General features: G+C 44.8%; 1 protein-coding gene and 1 long non-coding RNA gene across 2 annotated transcripts in view; both read left to right on the forward strand.

The window, feature by feature from the left end:
• The window catches only part of kcnh3 (potassium voltage-gated channel, subfamily H (eag-related), member 3), a 134,144-nt gene extending 117,536 nt beyond the window's left edge, over positions 1-16,608 (forward strand). Inside the window, exons 11-15 of the mRNA XM_061053657.1 lie at positions 5,372-5,586; positions 12,806-13,062; positions 13,452-13,561; positions 13,996-14,048; positions 14,385-16,608. Of these exons, the coding sequence (XP_060909640.1) occupies positions 5,372-5,586; positions 12,806-13,062; positions 13,452-13,561; positions 13,996-14,048; positions 14,385-15,341 (1,592 nt within the window). The 3' untranslated portion in view covers positions 15,342-16,608. The remainder of the gene's footprint in view (positions 1-5,371; positions 5,587-12,805; positions 13,063-13,451; positions 13,562-13,995; positions 14,049-14,384) is intronic.
• Positions 16,609-16,629: 21 nt separating this feature from the next.
• On the forward strand, positions 16,630-18,060 carry LOC132986937 (uncharacterized). Its single transcript, XR_009675570.1, has 2 exons — positions 16,630-17,020; positions 17,054-18,060. It is a non-coding gene; the product is annotated as an uncharacterized LOC132986937 (long non-coding RNA).
• Positions 18,061-18,719: the final 659 nt, after the last annotated feature.

Consider the following 18,719-nt stretch of genomic DNA (forward strand, 5'->3'; position numbering starts at 1 on the left):
CTAGTGTGAATGCTCCGATCTATGCTCAAGCTCTGTACACTTCCTTGACCCTGGTACTGTTGGAAGAGGTGTGCTTCGGCACGGTACAGTTCATGCACGGGCACACAACATGGACAGCCTTCGTTCAGGAGAAATCCCAGTGTTCTGTCTGTTTATGACTAACATGTCAGTAAAGTAGACTCGACTGCACGTCTGTCTGTCTGTCACTAAGCACGCTTCATAATTATGTAAAGCCATGCATGTGTTGTATAACTTTGTGTTCAAGAGGTAACGATGCTCAGACCCGGTTAGTCCTGGAGCAGTGAGAGTGCAGACCAAGCCGGGGAATGGTGAGGGGGCAACAATTGTGCTTCAGAACAGTACGGGGTCACCGGTCCTAGTGTAAGTGCACCCTAAGGCCGAGGCAGTGCAGGGTTTGAGTTAATGCTGTTGTTGTGGTGCTGATAATGACTGTAAACATGCTGATGTTTAGCAGAGATAATGTCTATCATGTTTACGTTCCTAGTGTACCGACATCGAGCACTTTGGGAAGGTCATGAAGGAATTTATTGGGCATAAATATTGGACAAAATGAGATTTGCTGAGAGTGCCTACAGAGTAAACATTATATGTCTTCTCTCTTCGTGGCTCAGGAAGCATCAGAAGCTCATCCCTGTGAAGCTTCACAGATTCAATTTGTGCTTGGTAGTAAAAATCCAAAAAAAACAACACCAGAGAAAACATTTAACAAAATGTAAACGGTGTGGTCGGACACGATGTTACACCTTAGCAAACAACTTAGAATAATTCCTTTAGTTGGACGTCTCACAGGCTGAAATCTAATTTCCCCTGGATGTGCTTCAAAGCTTCTGCAACACTAATCCTGCAAACTGGGCTGAGCGCTCTGAGGTGTGAGTGTGAAGTGACAGGCGGGCAGACGGGGGAGGATTTGTGTGTACAACGACAGATACATACGTCTTTAAAGTCACTTTCTGAAAAGGTCAGGATGTATTGAATTAATGGTCTGAACCTGTGTGTGTGTGCAAGTGTGTGTGTGTGTGTGTCGATCCGAATGTGTGTGTGTGAAGTGGACTTTTTCTTCAAATGCCAAGCACCCGGCCCACATTTGATCCAGATCATGACACACTTGCACACACCAACAGAGGGATGTGGTGCCGTGCTGGTGTTAATAATGAATAGATTTTACATTATTAAAGCAACTCGCTTATCAGTGCTGGAGTGAAGATCCAGCAGAGTCCTGCAGAGACCAGGAGAGTCCCCATAAATCATCCTGGCCTTTTTAGAGGTGTTGTTCCAGGATTTATCCGGTGTCGATGCTGACGGAACATTTCAAACTCTATTATAGAAGTCTTAAGTAGTTTGCTCCATCACCGTTGGTTTCAAATCACCAGAGCCGACATTATTTCTGTAATTGTGTGCTGTATACCAATTCATAACTCTTACATCAGACTTTGATTATGAATACAGGTTTAGGCCCCGTGTCCACCAATTTGTATGGGCAGAAAAGCGCTGGCTGTGCGCTTTTATCTTGAACAGTGTGAGTTTGGAACATCTTTAGCATAAATGCATCACCTATTTCTGCATGTTTCCTTCCCCTGACTCAACACTGATGTCGATTATTTGGATCCATGCATGACAAATGCAACATGTTGCTCTTACAGAGAAGACTCAAGCAGCTGTTGGATTAATCAACACTAAGACTAAATACTGTCATTAGGTCCAGTGATGTCACACTATTAAACTGACCTTTACTGCGACCATCACGCTAAATCTGGGTAATATATGGAGGAACGTGTGACATTAAATTAGATTATGTTGAGGAAATAATTGACCTTTTATAGCATTGAACCACTCACAGAGCCAAGCCGCCATATCTCTCACCATGTGTGGATGAGAACAGCAGATTTGACTTCATAAAGGTGCAGCCATTGGGTTGCAAATATAGCTTTATGTGTCTAAACCTGAATTTGTATTTAGAATTTAAAAACAGTGATGTGTGAAGAAAACCGGTGGGATTTCAGGAACACAAAATAAATAAACTGATTGACACTTTTGCAAGCCCCTGCCTCAGTAGTAGGGCCTCAGTAGCTCAGTCTGCAGGGACCTTGGTTGTGAACCGGAGGTTGGCCAGTTGTCCTGGTGCGGACCAAGTCTGGACATTGGTCTGGTAGCTGGAGAGGTGCCAGTTCACTTCCTGAGCACTGCAGATGTGCCCTTGAGCAATACACCAAACCCATTGGTGCATGTCCAAAGGTCGGTTGCTATGAGAGGGAGTTTCTCGATTGGTGGGTCAGTGGACCAATCAGAGAGCCAACAAGGGTCAATTGGTGTTGAATGCAAAAGGCTTATGATATCAGACTTTGATAAAAGGAGCTTCTGGCTTGAGTTTTTTGTTCCCTGTTCTCGTCAGTTTCCACACACTCGTCCGACAGACTGATGAAAGACAAATACACACTGCTAAATGTCACTCTCAAGTTCTCATCTCCTGCTCGGTTTAACATATTAAGCATTAAAAAGCTTTCCCCGCCGCTGCTGTTGTTCCTGGCTCTGATACCAGCCGTCATCTCGGTGACAAAAAAAGACAATCTGAGCTGCTCTGGGGCGGAGAGAGGAGGGGGGTAGGATGTGGTAATGAGAAGAAGAAGTGGAGGAGCAGAAGTGTGACTGATGGGAAAAAGATAGAGAGACAGACGGAGCGTGTGAAGAAGAGCCCATAGAGCTCAATCAAGTGCAGGCACTGACGGGAGGGAGAAAGGGATCCAGACAGGTTAAAGAAAAGAACATGGTTTGGGTTTAAATCAGGGCTGTCAGCATTAACTAGTTAATCGCAAATTAAGGTCTCAAATGAATGCTCAGAATTCTATTTTGTCCCTTTAGGCTACCCGTAGATAGTCTCCCTGTAGTCACAGTGATGTAAAAGAAGAACACTGCTGCATCTTTGAATGTCTCAATTCACTTCAATTCACTCTCAGACAGCTCAGCTGACGAGTCCAAAGTAATATCCACCTTATGACATCACACATTGACCTTATGACATCACACATTGACCTTTGTTACAGTTCCTTTGAGCTGTTTGACCTCAGTTCCTGTTTCGGTGGTTGTCACACTCTTTGTGTTTGTGTTTTGTCTTCAGTCCTGATGCCTTTGGTTTGGCATTTTGGTAAAATCATCGTGTTTTTTTTTTCTTTTCTTTCTTGTGAGAGACAGATGTGACCATATTTGGATTAGAAGGCGGAGCTTCAGAAGAATGAGGGATTGGCAAATGCTCGGTCATCACAAAATGCTTTCCTTGCAAGACGCTAATTCATTAGCTCGCTAATAAGCTAGTACCATGTTCACAGAGAAAGTGACTAACCCTAACCCTAACTGTCTGTTTTACCCATCCATTGCCCCCAAAATGACGACCATGCCAATTGATGTCCATGTAACTTTTCAACATTAATTCGATGGCTGGCCAAGCTGTCGTCATTGAGGACTTTGGAGTGAGAGCAAGCTTTCAGAGGACTGTTAATGCAGCAGGAGGTGGAGGTGGTTCAAGGATCACTGGAGGTGTAGAGAGCTGTGTGCAGGAGCTGTCGCTGCTCCTCTTGGATGCTCCAAACTCATGCACACACCCCTCTCTTCTCATTTTCTCACCCTGCCCATTTATTTCCCCCCAATCATCCTGCGCCAGACTTCAGCCTCCCCCTTTAATTCCCTCATCCCCCTGTTTTCTTCAGTATTTCTCACACTACCTATTTTTTCAGTCTTCGTCCACACTCCATCACCCATCGTAGGTCCCTGTTCTACACTGCCCTCCATCTCCTCCTCCCCTCCTTCATCTCTGCTTGTTTTTCTGCAGCCCCCTCTTTCTATCCCTCAGCTGTGAGGCTCTGCAGCCCTGAAGCCATTTTTGTTATACTTTTTCCCTTTTTTTTGTACCAGTACTGCGGGGGGGCTGTGGCTGTCAAGAGCCTCAAAAATGAATGATGCCCCTCACAGACTATAATGTATTTCCATTTTCCTTTTGACATCTTGCTGTGCACTTGGTTCACACTCTAAAGCACTGTAAGGATACTGTATACATAACACAAACAAAAGGCCCTGATTACAAGACAACAGTTTCAGCTGAAAACAGGAACCTTTTGTTGTGTTCTGGCTCTCTGTTTACATAACAAAAGTGATTTAGTAGCTTGAAAGGTGGACGACAACGGATGGATGGATGGATGGATGGATGGATGCATGGATGGATGGATGGATGAATGCACGGATGGATGGATGGATGGATGGACAGACTGATGGATGGATGGACGGATTGATGGATGGATGGATGGATGGATTGATGGATGGATGGATGGATGGATGATGGATGGATGTACGGATGGATGCACGGATGAATGGATTAACGGACTGGTGGATCAATGGATCGATGGCTGGAGAGCAAATTTTTTAAATTATATGCAAGAAGAAAAGCTGATTTCCCACCCTTGAAACATTTAAACAGGTGGTGTAAAGATCTGTCTGCATGTTTATCCTCAAAAACATGACAGATTCTATTAAGAGGAACAAGAGCCATGTAGCAGAGTATGTGATGTTTTTAATTATCTAGTCAGCAGAGTGAATTAAGACATGATTAATCTGCTCCTAACACACCCTCGCTCTGGGTGGATGGATGAAGCCTGTGTCAGCATCCGCTCTGAATATATAGAGTTTTATTTTTGTAATTTAAACATCAAACATTGTGTTTAGCTTTGTCAAACCTGTGCTATTTTCCAGTTCTGTGGTAATTTCTCTGACCTCATCTTTCTTGCTCTGTCAAGATTTATTATTTTGGATATGTCTCTAATTAAACAGCAGAGTCAACAGATATAACATGCAGGCCTACAGTATTTGAATCACTGGGAAAAAACTGTTCTGCAGCAGTTGAGAGATCTAGAAGGGAGCTAGCTGGCTAAAAATGACAGTTTTCACAGGCCGAGGTGATCTCCTTCTGACTTATTATCCTGCTATGATACAAAAATCAGATACATACAATCTTTTAGTTATTTATTTATCAACCACCAATCACAACGTGCATCAGGCTCACTTTGAGGTTCAACAAGAGGATTTTACCTTTGTTCTTTGTGGAGAAAGTATCTGCTTATAAAACATTGAGTCTATCTCCAGGGGGATTAAACATACGTCCAAACACGTTCTCCTACCTGTCTTTGTTAAAAAGACGTTACAGGTGTACTGCTTTGATCCTCCGTCTTTAATGATCAGCACCTTGATCTGCGTTCGTGTGGTTTCATTATTTAGCTGCCTCCGCTGATTCCCTCCAAACAGAATTACTGCTTCTAAGGTAAACATGTGTCTGTGTGTTTGTCTGACATTTGTTTCTGCTCCCCCTCAGGTAAAGGAGATCTGATTGGCTCGGACTACCTGACGAAGGAACAGGTGATAAAGACCAACGCCAACGTGAAGGCGCTGACGTACTGCGACCTGCAGTACATCAGCCTGAAGGGCCTCAGGGAGGTCCTCAGACTCTACCCGGAGTACGCCCAGAAGTTCATCAGCGAGATCCAACACGACCTCACATACAACCTGAGAGAGGGACACGGAGCGGATGTGAGTACACACAGTGATACCATACCATACCATACCATACCAAACCATACCAAACCATACCATACCATACCATACCATACCATACCATACCATACAAAACCATACCATACCATACCATACCATACCATACCATACAAAACCATATCATACCATACCATACAAAACCATATCATACCATACCACACCATACCATACCATACCATACCATACAAAACCAAACCTTACCATACCATACCATACCATACAATGCCATGCCATGCCATGCCATGCCATGCCATACCATACCATACATACCATACCATACCAAACCATACCATACCATACCATACCATACCATACAAAACCATACCATACCATACCATACCATACCATACAAAACCATATCATACCATACCACACCATACCATACCATACCATACAAAACCAAACCTTACCATACCATACCATACCATACAATGCCATGCCATGCCATGCCATGCCATGCCATACCATACCATACATACCATACCAAACTTAACCATACCACACCATATCATACCATACCATACCAAACCATATCATACCATACCACACCATACCATACCATACCATACCATACCAAACTTAACCATACCACACCATATCATACCATACCATACCAAACCATATCATACCATACCATACCATGCCATACCATACCATACCATACCATACAAAACCAAACCTTACCATACCATACCATACCATACCATACCATGCCATGCCATGCCATGCCATACCATACCATACCATACATGCCATACCATACCATACAATACCATACCATACCATACCATACCATACCAAACCAAACCAAACCTTACCATCCCATACCGTACCATACCATACCATACCACACCAAACCTTACCATATCATACCATACCATACCATACCATACCATACCATACCATATCATACCAAACCAAACCAAACCTTACCATACAATACCATACCATACCATACCATACCATACCAAACCACACCACACCATACCATACCATACCATACCATACCATACATACATACCAAACTTAACCATACCATACCATACCATATCATACCGTACCATACCATACCATACCATACCTTACCATACCATACCTTACCATACATACATACCAAACTTAACCATACCACACCATACCATACCATACCTTACCATACATACATACCAAACTTAACCATACCACACCATATCATACCATACCACACCATACCATACCATACCATAACTTACCACACCTTATCAAACCATACCAAACCATACCATACCATACCATACGTACCTTACCATACATACCCTGAAAAGCCATGTTTGAGTCATGAAGGCAGTGTATGTGCGATGTATTTGTAAACCGTTGTGATGTGCATTTCAACGCCTTCCACATACAGTCCTAACACCTCATGCATACATTCCTTCTGCACCGTAACCAACCCACCACATCACTCACACGCTATGCAGAGTGTGAAAGTGCAAATCAAAAAATGAAAATGTATTTGGTGCTAATGGAATCGCCAGAGGAGGTGCCGACCTCGTACGGTGAGCACCTCCTCTGCTGTATAAAAGGGTTGCATGACCTCTCCATCGCTGCTTTAAAATTCACGCACAGATCCGTGCGTGACAACTCTAGCCTTGAAGTGCTTTTTTCTTTCTGAACACACAAACACACAGCCTACGCCGCTGGCTGGTGCAGCAGCAGCACAGGGAGAAAACACAGGGACGAGAATAGCTCAGTGTTGCTGTTTGAAGCTGTCCTGTTTCTAAAAATAGAGCAGGGGGGAAGTACGGGCTGTCCCTGACTGGCTGAGTTCCCCGCAGCTGCTGCTAAGATTGGATCCTGCTGGATATAAATAGCTCAGCCAGTCGAGGAGAGGAGGAGGAGATATGGAGGGGAGGGGGACTCTGGCTATACTTCTGTTGTGCTCTTCCTCAATTCTCCTTCTCCACTGCAGTGCCGTTTGTTTCTCTGAGGCACGGCACGTTTTCTGCAGAGTGTGAGTGGGGTACTAATGTGCAAACGCGTGCATATATGAGTGTGTGTCTGCAGCAGCATCAGGAGGACAAGTGAGTGATTCCAGATGCAAGAGCTGCTGCTGCCCATATCTCAGGTCGGGCTGCAGATGTCCATCCCTGCTTATGTATGCAAAACCCTTCTGGTACCAACAGCCCAGGAGAGTGTGTTTGCATATGCATGTATGTGAGACAAGGCTGCAGGAACATGGAAATACATGCCTGCAGGTATCTGCAGCCTCCCTGTTCAGTAAACATTTATTTAAGAGGCAATCTCAAAGGATGAATGATAATGTTCATAGCAACATGAGAAGCATGTCGACCACTGAAGACGTGACCAAAACTACAAATGATAAAGAGCAGTTTCTCAAAATGGCTTACTAGCACCTCTAGAGGTAGTGTGGAGAACTGCAGGGGGCCATTTAAATATTTTAGAATAGTTAGAAATCAGTCATTCATAAATCCATTGAATAATTATGCAAAAATAAAACAGGTTTGCACTCAACAAACAGTGACAACTGTTTTGTTGCATAAAAAAGCTGACAATGCAGAAAAAAAGTCAAACTAATAAAGAGTATGTGATGCAAATGTTAAACCCATTTCTGCACTGTTTTTTTAAGTTGCAGAGTTGTTGTTTAGTTATTTAGACACCGGTAATGCAGTGCTGTTATGCAGCATTTCTGTATTTTCTGCTAAGAATAGTTTACATATTTCAGTGGGAACATGGCTGAAACAAAATATTCTCAAAGCAGCTACATCATTGAAAAACTTTGAGAACTCTTCGGGAGGAGAGAGAGAGAGAGAGAGAAAGAAAGTACTGAAAAACGAAGAACCCGAATGTGGAAAAGATTCAGGACACAGGCAGACAGTTTTGTCAGAAAATGATGAGAAAACAAAAGATCCGTGATGGTCGTACTTTCCAAGTCCATCCCTGCTGATTCACAGGCTGCAGGCAAACTCTGTGACCCCGGAGCCGTTGGGGAAACGATGCAATGTGTACTGCACAGAGCTCTTCTGCAGAAACAAGTGGATGTTACAGCACGTTTCGTCCTCTGCAATCGTTTGCTGCACCAGAAACACAACAGGGAATAGAGCATATTGCTATCACCTGTACATACTGTACATGTGCACACACACACACACAAGAAAAAGAGCACTTTGTTCATGTTTGTCCTTGCAAGCTCAGACTCCTCACCCCTATACCCGCTTACATGCTTTGCTGCACTTTTATGTCTGCACGCACATTTTCACACAACTTCAGCACACCCACACATTCACACACAGCCGAGCACGTGCAGACACGCGGCAAGAGCACACTTATCACGCCCCCACATCGCACAGCGCTCCTTGGTTCCTCCAGAGCTGCGAGCTAAGATTAGAACAAGAGAGCTAAAAATACATTACGGTGGCACGGGAGGGGGTGTGAGGAGGGGAGGAGAGGGGGGCAGAGTGAGGGAGGTGGAGGAGGAGAGAGAGAGAGAGAGAGAGAGAGAGAGAGAGTTTGCTGAGCACGCAGGGATGGAGGGAGGAGAGGAGAAGGAGCGTGAGTTGATTAAAGGGAGAGGGGAGAGCGAGGGGGAAAGGGGAAGTGGAGGGGCGTTGGCTTGTCTGCATGATGAGATATGAAAAACATTCATTACTCACTGCAGTCGTTCCATGTTAGAGCAGGATGATGGTGTTATTGTGAGGGAGGTGCAGGAGAAAGCTGTTGTTTTTGAAGACGAAGTAATGAATGTGTGTGACTCTGAAGTAAAGTCGAACCAAATGTCATTTCCTATTCAATAAAACGCAAACGCAGGAAGACTCCTTTTCACTCCCACGTTGCTCTTTCCATTATTCAGAGAACTGAAACATCAACGATCACTTTCTTCATAACCATAACAAAGTCATGAACATAATTGTTGACATACTGGGAGATGCATTAGCACTTACTCAGGCTGTGTGTAGCGATACTCGAGGAGGTTACTTTATTCATTCTGGGATCACGGCTGATGACGGGTGGACAAACACACTTTCTGCACCGTCCACACTACATTTCTCCAACATTTTCCCCGTGCACATGAAGGACTCAACAGTCCTTGGGTTGCTTTCTTTTAGCTTTGCAGGTTTCCACATTGATTTATAAAATGGAACTTAACCGTCGTAAGCTTTTTTGACAGCCAAGTCTGTTGCTGTGGTAATGACACATCATGAAGATGTGGAGTACAAGACGTTTACACGCTGTACTCTCTCCCACTTCCACGAAACGCAATGTGAAATCACAGACTCAATATGGATGCACAAAGACTTAATGAGGGTGGAGCTTCGTTACAGCGCCCCTGCTGTTCACGTGCATACTGCATCTTACAACCTTCCATAGTGTTAATTTTTGAGAACGTGGACAGCCGACACTCCAGACACAACAGGCAACAATCATGCTCACTATTTCTTTGCTAGTTTGTCTCTGGCCTGAAGCTACAACACAGGAGCTAGATTGGTGTGATTTTAATGAGATTATGACCTAATTGTGTTCCTGCAAACAAATTAAATATCCTGTTTTTCCTCAAATAGAAGCCGATGATGAAATAAAAGCTGTGTCTTGAATATTTTAAAGACAAAGTCGTAGGCTACAACAACAACAACTACAGGCTGGTCACAAATAAAGCCCATGGGGGGGGGACAAGGGTGCTACACTCCAGATGGCTTTCATATTGTGTAAAAACAAAAAGGCATGAAATACAATCAGTTTTTGCTAATGGCCTCGATAGACTCGAGAATCGTGTTCTCAGCTAACACTGTAATGTGTAGTAACATAAAAACACCACAAGATGGCAGAAGCTACAATTCAACTCCTGAAATGCTGCATTTTCAGAAAAAAAGAGCATTTTAAAGGCAGAATATACGATTTTTCACACTTAAATGTAATAGAAATTAAGTATATCCTCTGAAAATAACTCTGTGAGTCATGACTGTCTACAACGAGTCCCACTGTCTGTGATGTTTCTCGAGTTTTCCGAGTCCTATCTTCAGTTTGTTTATATCGCCGGGACGGCCGGCTGACTCCTCCCCTCGTGTATAAAAGTTGTGGGACTAGAGAAAAGAAGAATAACATACTGTACTCACTGCTTAACTGCGTTTCTAGATCATAGTGATTTCGGGTAAATTTACATGCAGTGTGAAGATACGAGCATAATAAAGATCACTAGCATTAGCATGCTGACACAACAATGCACCGCCAGTTGTTTTGGTTTTGTGCTGGTGCTCAAGGGCGACATCTGCTGGATCAAAAAATCGCATATAAAGCCTTTAAAGAAATAAATGGACTCAACACTTTTATTTCCAATAGGTCAAAAAATAAACAGACAGTCTTGTTTCGAACAAATACAGAAACAACCCGAGACACACAAGGCTCGATTTATTTCACCACTTGCTCTGGGAGATTATCAGAATATGCAAAATTATTTTGACTTTGTTTATAATTGCAACGTGCAAAAATATCCTCCTGACTGCTGGTCTCAAAAACAACAATACAAGCTATCAAACCGTGACTCCAGGTCTCCTACAAACTGATTACTCTGATACTGATCAAACTGAGGAAGTCCTTAATAAAGACCTGGTGCCTTCTTCTGCAGGTGAGTGAATACACTTCCGGGGGGTCATACATGGACCTGCTGTGTGATAGAGCCCTGCAGACATTTAATAAAATACCTGAAAACGTATTTTGGTTGCTCGTGAAAAACACATCTGCGAATTAGGACTCAGGCAGAAAAGTCCCTCCAACTCACTCTTTGCAAAACGCACATCCACTTCAGTTTTTAAGGAAATCAACACATTTATTTTGAACTCAGCAGCGTACATGTGATCTCAGCTGTGTGCAGATCTTTGAGCGTGCAAGTCCTCCTTCAGACGAGCGTTCTGTTTTGTTTAGAGGATCCTTTCTGGAAGTTTCAGCGACCCAGCATCAACACCGAAGTCAGACTAAATTATTTAACTCATAAGCGGGGGGGGTGACTGCAGGGGGTGCGTGTGTGTGTGTGTGTGCAGGGGAGAAAGTGAGGAGAAGTCAGACGCAGCAGTCTGCATTCAATAAAGCGGAACAGATTTATTGTTGCAGCCGGGCAAAGACGGAGACTGAACCGTGCTCACTCTAAACGGAGTGCTGATTTTGTCTCGAACTTTTCATCACCGGATTTAATCTCCCGAGGGCGACAGTAAAAGTTCAGGCTCTTGACTTCTTCATGAGTAGTTGCTGTTATTGTCGCCGATCTGAGAGATGAAACTTACGTCGCCGTTTCCTTCTTAGAGTCACAGGACTGCAGGGACGCGCGTTGACAGCAAGCTCCGCTCTGGAACACTTTTCATTGCTATGTTTTGTGCTGCTTCTCTGAGCGTGCTCACTTCTTCCTCACTTATTTATGAATGAGAAATATTTCATTCTTGACATGTTGTTAACAGCAAAACAGAACGACGGCTATTTGGAACACTAAACATTGTTGTTTTTGTCCCCCCCCCCTGCTGTGCAAAAGCATGCTCATCTCTGGCTAACATTGCAGATGTTATGCAGAGAGGGGTTTGAAATCCACTAATAATGACAATAACTCCTCTATAAGACTGAGAATTGTCTTATCCCCTGAGGTTTTAAAACCATAAACAATACACACAAGGAATAAAATCCACTCTCAATCCAGCAAGAGACGAATTCAAGATAAGGTTTGCATTTTTAATATTTCTATTTCATGCATTGCACGGCTGCACGCAGGCTATGAAACATGACGCAAGAGTGAAAAGAGAGTAAATATGTTGGACTTTTCCTCTGCACCAAGAGCAGACTGTTCTCTCTCAGGCACAGCTCGACCTCTGGAAACCAAAATCCTCTCTTCAAATATCCAAAACAATGTTCCAATCGTGTAAAAAAAAAAATGAGACTCTGCAAAAACATCAGTTTGATAATTTATGAAGGGAAGTCGTAAACACATATCTGTGAATGGAGTGGCTGTTGAGCTGTGATGTGAGCACGGAACATCAAATATTCAATGGGAGAAAAAGATACAGACTCTTGTGTCTGTCTGCCCCCTGCTGGTGCATTTCTGTAGCTACACTCTTCTTCTAACAACAGATTGTTTCTGACCTCTGTGCTGCTGCCAAAACCAACATGTGCGAAGCCTCATCGTGCTCATGTTATATTCAACACGTCTCCCTCTTTCCTTCAGGGGGACTGGGAGAGTAACGGTGGCCTGGTGAAGAAGCTGCCCTCCATCCGTGAGGACGAGGAGGGCGATGAGGATCAGAACTCCGTGTCCCGGGCTCCTCGCTCCCCGCTGCGTCTCAGCAGGGGGCTCAGCTCGCCCCTGCGTTCCCCTCTCCTCCCTCCCAGACCTTTCCGCGCTCCCTCCGAGCATTCCCGCCCCACCACTCTGCAGATTCCCGTGGTCAGCTTCAGCTGCGCTCCACCCGAACTCAGCCCCAGGTATTAAACACACACTCACTGTATGGCCAATGAGCAGGAAGATGGAGGAGTTCAAAGTGTGCAGGTACAGCGGGTACAGAGCTGCAGGTGGATCACACGGTGTCTGTGGCGGTGTTTGGGTTTCACACTGTCGGGTGATGTGAGCACATGGGGAGAGAACGTGTGTGTGCACACAGATTAATGACACCCTGTCTGCTGTGCAGCCGAGTGTGAACAAACCTCCTGACAGACGTTTTTATGTTTGAATGTAAACACAAACACACAGCGGACCGGCACAGATACACACTGTAATTAGTGCGCTTACAATTTTCCTGCTTCTCCTCCGATTAATATTCTTTCCTCGTGTTTCCTCTTCTTGCTTTTTAATCCCTTTTTTTCTCCCCGCATAGATTCGTGGACGGCATCGAAACGGAGAGCAACTGCACCTCATCGCAGAAGTTTGAGTTCAGTCCCAGCATGTCTCCTGCAGCGCCGGCCTCCCCGTACCACGGTAACCATGGTAACCACTGCAACTCGACGTCAACGCCTGCGATACAAACATGCCGACTCAATGCTTCACAAGGCAATAACTAAAACAACACAGAATAGGAATAGGAGTTAAACGGACAAGAACAGACAACCTAGAAGGATGAAGTATTTTCTGCATCTTTCTGTTTGAAAAAAGGGTCTGACCATCAAATCTGAATTAAAATGTTGTTTCAAGGATCTTGTTTCAACAGGAAGTATTTTTCAATTGCAGTCTTAAATTGCTGCAAAGTTTGAATCAGTGTGTTCAGACCTCTAGTTTTTCTCTGTGGTTAAAAAAGTAGTTTGGACACACACACACACACACACACACAAGTACAGAACATTTACACATACACACAAAGTAGTATATAGGTTCTCTCTGTGAGGATTAACATGGATGTGTGTTTGTTTGTTTGTTGTGTGCAGCGATTCGGGATCACTCTGAGATCAAGCAGAGCGTGTTGAAACTGACCGAAGAGGTGAGTGTTTAAATATGATGATGATGATAATATCAGTTTCTGTGTCCGTTATTCTCTTATCAATCTTACAAACTCTAATAAAGTGACCTTACTATATGATCAGACATTAAGGAAACATGCTATGTTGAAGTGCTGGCTTCTCTGACAACAATGCAGCAGCCAGTATGTCCTCCTTCTAACTTTAGATTCTGGTCCTGAATGCTCTGGATTTGTTTAGGAATAAGACAGTCAATAAGACAGTCAATATCCCATTTGCTTGGATTGACCTTTGTCTTGTTGTGACCTTTGCTTTGTCTGGTGTGTGTGTGTGTCTCTCTCTCTCTCTCTGCTCCATAGATGAACAGTCTCTCCAAACAAGTCTGCACGCTCAGTCAGGAGCTGCAGGAAATGACACGCCTCCTTAAGCCCCTCCTCCAAACCTCATCTTCGCAGCCAATCCTGATGACCATGATGCCAAATTTAACCCCGCCTCCCAGCAGTGCCAGCCAGATATCGACGAGCACCTGCCTGATGGTGCCGCCCCCTGCCACACCTTGTCCCCTGCAGAGACCTGACACTCAGTCCCTGTTGGACAGCGGGGACACAGAGGGGAAGGATCTGCCTGGATGCCTTCTGCCCACTCCTCATTCACCACAAAGGCCTAATTCTCCTTCACCCCCGCCGCCCCCATCCAAACCTCCAAGCTTCCCCTCCACCGTTCCCTCACCTGAGGACAGACTTCCTGAAGGATCCCCCGTCCCCCACGTCTCCCCCAGTAACGGGATGTGTCTGCCCCCTCTGCTGGACCAGCCTCCTCTGGTTTCTCGCACTCCTTCACCGTCTCTCTCCTTCTCCATGTCTCTCTCCTCCTCTTCGTCTCTCTCCCCCTGCCAAGGCCCCCACCTGTCCCGACCAGGCAGCTGCACCAGCCGAGGCCTCCAACCTCCGCCGCCCTCCCAGGACACGCCTCCTCCTACCCAGTCCACCCACCGCTCAGCTCCCCCATCCCTCACATCCTCTCCTGGAGATCTTCGCCTGAAGCCGTCCCCGACTGTCTCTCTCGTCTCCCCTCCAGCCGCCCCCTTCCACCCCTCCACCCTCTCCCTGCCCGTGTCTTTGGACTCTACGAGGACGGGGCAGGCAGACACCCAGACTCCACCTTGGTGTAAGTCACAGTTGCGCTACAGGGAGGCAAGAGGGGTCAGTCTCCCACAGGAGCTGGAGATGCAAGAGTGGGGACGAGCGGTGGAGGAGGAGGGGCGGTCCTCCACGGAGCACATCAGTTTCATCGACGAAGAGGAACCGGCATTATGAGCGGGTTAAACTGAGCAAACGTAAAAAGGTGACAAAGGAGAAGCAGAGGATAAAAGCGGAGATCAGATCAGGGAGAATGGCGTCTGCATGAAATGAAAACCAAGCAGAAACAAACGGGAGGTGGCTCATCGGGCTGAAAAAGGAGAAACAGGTGACCGGAAGCACACCTGTGAGGCCGAGACTCGACGCAAGCTGCCAGCAAATCAGCGTGATGGAGAGTTTTCCTCGACTGTTTCACTGCAGCTACAGCAGCACTCAGTATCAACTTCAGTAGCATCAGTTGCTCCCTGTAGCAACATGGAAACCAGAACGTCTTTTAAACTGGTTTCAGCTCATCTGTGGAGCTCCAAACAACTTCACCGTCTGCATCCAACACAAGTTAGTCTCCTCTTTTTTACAGGGCAGGTACACACTCTCATATCTCAGCTGGAAAAAAAACAAAAAACATACGTCTTTACTGAAGTCGGAGAGGTCGAGATGCTGCTGCTCTCGGACTCAGAATTAAAACTTGTCACATCAGATCACCCTCACATGGAAGGCTTCATCATGGGATTATTATTTTTTTTTTTTTTGATTTTCTGCCTCTTGGGTGGTGGAGGCAAACACTCAGCCGGACATGGATCCATCTTTTCAGTCATTTACGTCGCTCTCGTTCGACAAAAAACTGTTCAACTCGTCTACATGTTCTTCCCCTGTAATGAGTCTGAGGATGTAAAGCGAGCAGAAGCGCTTCAGTTAGAGTGTGGACCCTTGAAGTCTGAGCTAACTGCTGGGTCGTGTGCCAAAGACAAAAGCAAGAAAAAAAAGTTCGGGGAAACTCTCAAAACATAATCAACACCCATATTTATCTGTTTGTCACCATCATGACTGTTTACAACCAGCCAATCAGATTGTAACACATCACCTCCCACATCCCTCCTGAGCTTTAGCCATCCAGCCATTCGTGCCTTCTCCACATAAAGACATGAGGCTTCACCACGGCCGTTCTCCTGTTCTCTACAGGAAAGCATTTGGAACAAAACTTTACACAGGAAGCCATTAGTGTCACCTGCAGAGAACTCTTGCACCTTTGATCTAAATTATTTATTTATTTATTTAGACTGTATTTTTATTTATTTTTGGAAGCAATGAGGAAATATTTTACGTGTCTGGGACGTCAGACAGAAACAGGCTGGGGAGGGGACGTCTGATATCTTAAAGCCACTTTTCCACCACAAGAACAGAGACCAGGAACCTTTAGGGGAACTAAATCTTTGTGGCTCTTTTGAGCTTACTCAGCTCAAAAGAGCACCGGACGCCAACTCTTTTGCCTCACAGCTATGAGGTCACTTTTTCAGTTTCATTTGCATAGATTTGGCTAAAACAAAAAAAGTCATGCACACGATATTATTTGAATTTGCCGGTTTGTTTTTGTTCGTTTTACTTTGACACAGGAATGATCCTGAGCCAGATGGACAAGTGACAAAGTCAGGGCCGTGTTGAGCGTTAATGCTGCAAATAAAATCCTGCAATGATAGCCGTTAAGGACGCACTCACACCATACCATGCTCGTACCATGCCAAAGCACGCTTCACCCTCAAAGTCCAGTTCGTTTGAGTAGTGTGAGTGCTCCGTTCTGCGCTCATGCTCAGTACACTTCCTTGGCCCTGGTACTGTTGGAAGAGGTGTGCTTCTGCACGGTACAGTTTCTCATGCACGAGCACAAAAAACAGGTACACAGCATGGACGTAAAGTAAAATCGATCCCCGCCTCCATTATGGAGATATCCCTGAGTGTTCTGTATCTGACTAACATGACTCAAAATAAGCCACAAAGTCAGTAAAGTGGGGGGTGGGGCATTCCTCCTTCGACACGGTACGGGGCAACCAGGGCTAGTGTGCGTGCACCCTAAGTCATGCTGTAAAGTGAAGTGCAAAAATAAGTAAAAACAGCCTTCACTTCCTTTCTGCAGCAATGAGTTTGTCTTTTCTTTGTATGTATTTTACACCAGCTTGAAACACAAACAAGAAGCAGACGAAACCTTTAAGTTCCTTGATTATCAGTACCTGAGATTAGAAGGTTCTTTGTTCTTTTAGTGGAAACGTGGCTTAAACTAGAAACAGGATTCAAACCCTCCCGAGTTTTTATGTAGCACACACAAGAAGCATCTTTTGAACATGCATACAGTTTTCATCATCTGCAGCCCCCTTTGCCAACCACTGAGCTTTATGCTGGTACAAGACTACAGCCTAACATGAAACTACAATACCTAGGCTGCATCACTACGGAGGTCTCAAGACTTCTGACATTTTTTTTTCTCTCTCGCTTTGGTGAGGTGCTTTGTGCACCATGTTACTTGTAATATAGACGGTCAGATTTCTGGGTTCTATTTTCTGTAATGGGACAACCTGGACTCTTTACACTCTCAAAGATAACGAGTAGAGCTCCTGTTGACAGCTGTGGAGCTCTGATCTCGTTGGTTAACTTTAGGTAGGTGGGTGGGCGGGTGGGATCTTGGGTACAAAATTAGGGGTTTAACTCAAAATGCATGTCACAGCTTTTTTGCATGAGGAATGTGCCTGCTTTTGAGCTGTCGAGGGCAGACGGGACTATGGGATGAGACAAAGCGCCCTATCGGAGGCTGCTGGGGTCAGACATGTTTTATTAACAACTGCTGTTACATAAAAACTTTACCAGGATTACAAAATGTATGACAATAAAGAAGTGTTGTTTTATAAGAGTTCAGACTCCTGTGCTACTCTTTGGAGACATTCGCCTTTTCTTGTCACCCACAAATTTGCAAATAGATAATGGTCCATCCTTTCCATCTTCTGCCTGCTCCACTTTTCAGAAAATGTGTGCTCAAACAGGCCGTTTGGAGATTTTCCCTTCATGACATCACAAAGGGCAGTAACCCCTCCCCCAGGTGGGTGACACTCCCACAGCTAGGTGTTTGTTCTGCCCTCTGAGTCTGCCTTCTCACCGTAAACAATAGGACATGGAGCGAGAAAGACCGAGACACCCAAGCCCTTCCAGAGAGGGGGCGTGGCCAGACACAGCTCATTTACATTTAAAGGTACAGACACAGAAACAGTCTGTTCTGAGCAGGGCTGAAATAGAGGGGTTTATAGGCATGATCAAATACAGGATCAGAGTGGATTAAGAAGAAAACAAAATCATGTTTTGGGGAGCTAGGAGACTTATTTACACTGGTTGAAGAGGAGGAGGATATGTGACCTTGAAGTGTGTGTCAACATTTCATAAAGGATTTTTCTAGAATCAGAATCTACTTAACAATCTTTAAAGCCACCAGATTCCATTGATGAAAACAATAATTTGACCTTACAGACCACAGGAGCTGTGGGTCTATTGATGCTTTGATCTGTTTGTCTGGTTTAC

Source organism: Labrus mixtus, chromosome 13 (assembly GCF_963584025.1).
Source record: "Labrus mixtus chromosome 13, fLabMix1.1, whole genome shotgun sequence".
Classification (NCBI taxonomy): domain Eukaryota; kingdom Metazoa; phylum Chordata; class Actinopteri; order Labriformes; family Labridae; genus Labrus; species Labrus mixtus.